This window comes from Odontomachus brunneus, unplaced genomic scaffold, assembly GCF_010583005.1.
Source record: "Odontomachus brunneus isolate Ranch 3 - 2012 unplaced genomic scaffold, Obru_v1 Obru_scaffold_103, whole genome shotgun sequence".
Taxonomy (NCBI): Eukaryota; Metazoa; Arthropoda; class Insecta; order Hymenoptera; family Formicidae; genus Odontomachus; species Odontomachus brunneus.
The window spans coordinates 914548-917182 of record NW_022639553.1 but is presented as its reverse complement, the minus strand read 5'-3'; the positions used below and the strand labels follow the sequence as shown (position 1 = coordinate 917182).

The 2635-nt window shown below is 34.0% G+C and overlaps 1 protein-coding gene across 1 annotated transcript in view; it reads left to right on the top strand.

The window, feature by feature from the left end:
- LOC116849000 overlaps positions 1–2207 on the top strand; it is a 4688-nt gene extending 2481 nt beyond the window's left edge. Inside the window, exons 2-3 of the mRNA XM_032825714.1 lie at positions 435–588; positions 1551–2207. Coding sequence (XP_032681605.1) covers positions 435–588; positions 1551–1705 — 309 coding nt within the window. The 3' untranslated portion in view covers positions 1706–2207. The remainder of the gene's footprint in view (positions 1–434; positions 589–1550) is intronic.
- The last annotated feature ends 428 nt before the right edge of the window (positions 2208–2635 follow it).

The window sequence follows — 2635 nt, the reverse complement described above, 5'->3', positions numbered from 1 at the left end:
TATATATATATATATATATATATATATATATATATATATATATATATATATATATATATATATATAATTCCCTGTTTATTTAGTTTTTAATAAAGCAGATTATTCGAAGAATTCATTGGCGATTTTTAAAAATAAATGCTTCAACATTTAATTTCTTAATACTTAGTAAAAAATGAAGTCTTCATATATTTTTAACTTTAGTCTCTATCTATTTACTTCGGTATGAAGCGTATCGGTGTAGACTTTCTAGAAAACTGACTAGAGAATATCGGTCTTGTCGCTTTTTGATATGTAAAATAATCTAGGAGCATTTTAAGCAGTTGATTGAAATAGATACATTGTCTATATCAGATGGAGATATTATTATAATTGCGGGGAGAATATTATTAAAAAGATATGTTTGTGAGAAAAAAATCTTTGTTTTATTCATTCAGAAAACTCTGGCGCCCGAAACATATGCTGATCGATACATCGGAGATCTTGAGGTTGGAACACGATTCGCGGAAGAAATGATTTTGCGCCGAGTCGTGGTATTTAGAAATCCGACGTATAGTGTTCAAAGAAGCAGTATGACTCTGTACACCAACGGTAAAGCAATTTTGCATAACAAAAATTTGCATATAATTTAATTTGGATATATGTCCGTGTTTGGAGAGCGTATTTATCACACTCGGTATTTATCACACTCTCTGAATGCACATGAAACTTACGAAATCTTAAGGAGATTGTGAGGCAAAATGAGTTTGGTAAGGATTTATTGAAATTTGCACAAACACATGTATAAATGAGTTTGATATATTATCTAGGTGCTCTCGTGCAATCAGAAAAGGATCCATCATTCGATCAGTTGAATTATTTGAAACTAAAGTTGGTCGGTATTCGTAGTCGGATCTTATATTTAAGACCGTCGTAAGTTCATCTTTAGATGGTCTACGGATGATTTTATTGGCTACCAAACATCTGAAGTTAAACTTAAGATGTGTTAAATATAAGATCCCACTATGAATACCGGCCTTAAAATTTAAACTAATTTAAACTAATTTAAACTAAACTTTAGATTTAATATTCAAGATAATGAAAAATTACTATGATATTAAAGACTGATATACCGACATTATACACAATTTATTGGATTTGGAACATACAGCGGTTCATAATTTATAGTAATATTTAGGATACATATACATATGCATGTATTTCAATACTTAGATTCCTCTTTTTATTATTTGTGCATCTCTGATGTGAATCTTAGATCAACTGATACGCAAATGAAATATTGATAAGAGAAATTAAACAGTGATGTTTCTCGTATTTGTAATATTGTGTATATATATTCATTTCGATTTTTTATCTCAGATCAACATTTATTACTTAGACAATGAAACAAATATAGGAACGTAATTTTATTCGATAAATAGTAAATTTATAAGTGGTCTTCCTGATGCGCCACTGAAAATGACATTGAGCATTACGACCTCCTTAATAATATCAGATAACAATATAGGAAATGATTGACAATTATGTGCTTGAATATTCGTCTGTTTGTGCAGGAATCGTTCATTATCTCCGCGTTGAGAATAATGCAGGCAGCTACGCAGTGATCTGCGATCATTCGAACACTCTGGGATCAAGGAACACCTTTATCACTCTCCGTGTCTATCCTCAATCGAATTCCACGCTTTCTCTAATCTTAGCATCGCATTAGTAAAACTGCGACAAAATATCGTTTCTCATTTTTTACCGCCACGTACAGGTGCCAACAACTGGCGCATATAAAACCAGCTCGTGCGAGAAAATCGTTCGATAATGATTATTTCGATGACAATTTTCTTATAATGCAAAATTGATAAGGTCGAATTAATTTGACAAAAAAAAATAGTAATGTTTGTAATAAACGTACGCCTTTTCAGCTTCTATGAAAAATGACGCTAAGAAAAATCACGGTTCTAGATTTCCCCTAAGAATTTGTCGATAAGAAATTTCTGTATTTATTGTCACTAAAGTACTAAAAGAAGAACAAACATCTTCATAGGTCGACGAGAGTATCGTCACAATTCGCATCAGGAGAAATTGTTTTTTCTCAACTTTGTACTAGCTTGCATATATTGGTTTCATCTAAAATTTTGCTGTCATGTAAAACGTAAAACGCTTGTATTCCCATTCGCTTGTTGCGAAAGTAAAATAAAGCTATACTGGTTCATCGTCGAGCGATCGTGTGCGTTAATGCCCCAGTTCTCCTAGATGGGCATGTAAAAATAGTTCATAAAAGAGCGAGGTGCGATTAATACTGCGTTAAACGGCCACTGGTACAATTCCACATGCGGCTCACGTACCCGCGCACAGTGCTCGTGAACGTCGTGCCAAATGCAAGTTTCATGAATGCCATTTTCGTGGCGTCACGCGGCGGTGTAAGCATTTTTCCGCGCCCGCAAACAATAGCGATTCACAAGGCGATCCGCGTATAGTGTGAGAGACAGAGATTACTCGACGCATAACAAATATTACCATTACTAACGACTAACGTACAGGGCATATTTCATTTCAAGCTTCACGATCGCGCGTTTCGAAAGATATGAGAGAGAAAGAGAGAGAGAGAGAGAGAGAGAGAGAGAGAGAGAGAGAGAGAGAGAGAGAG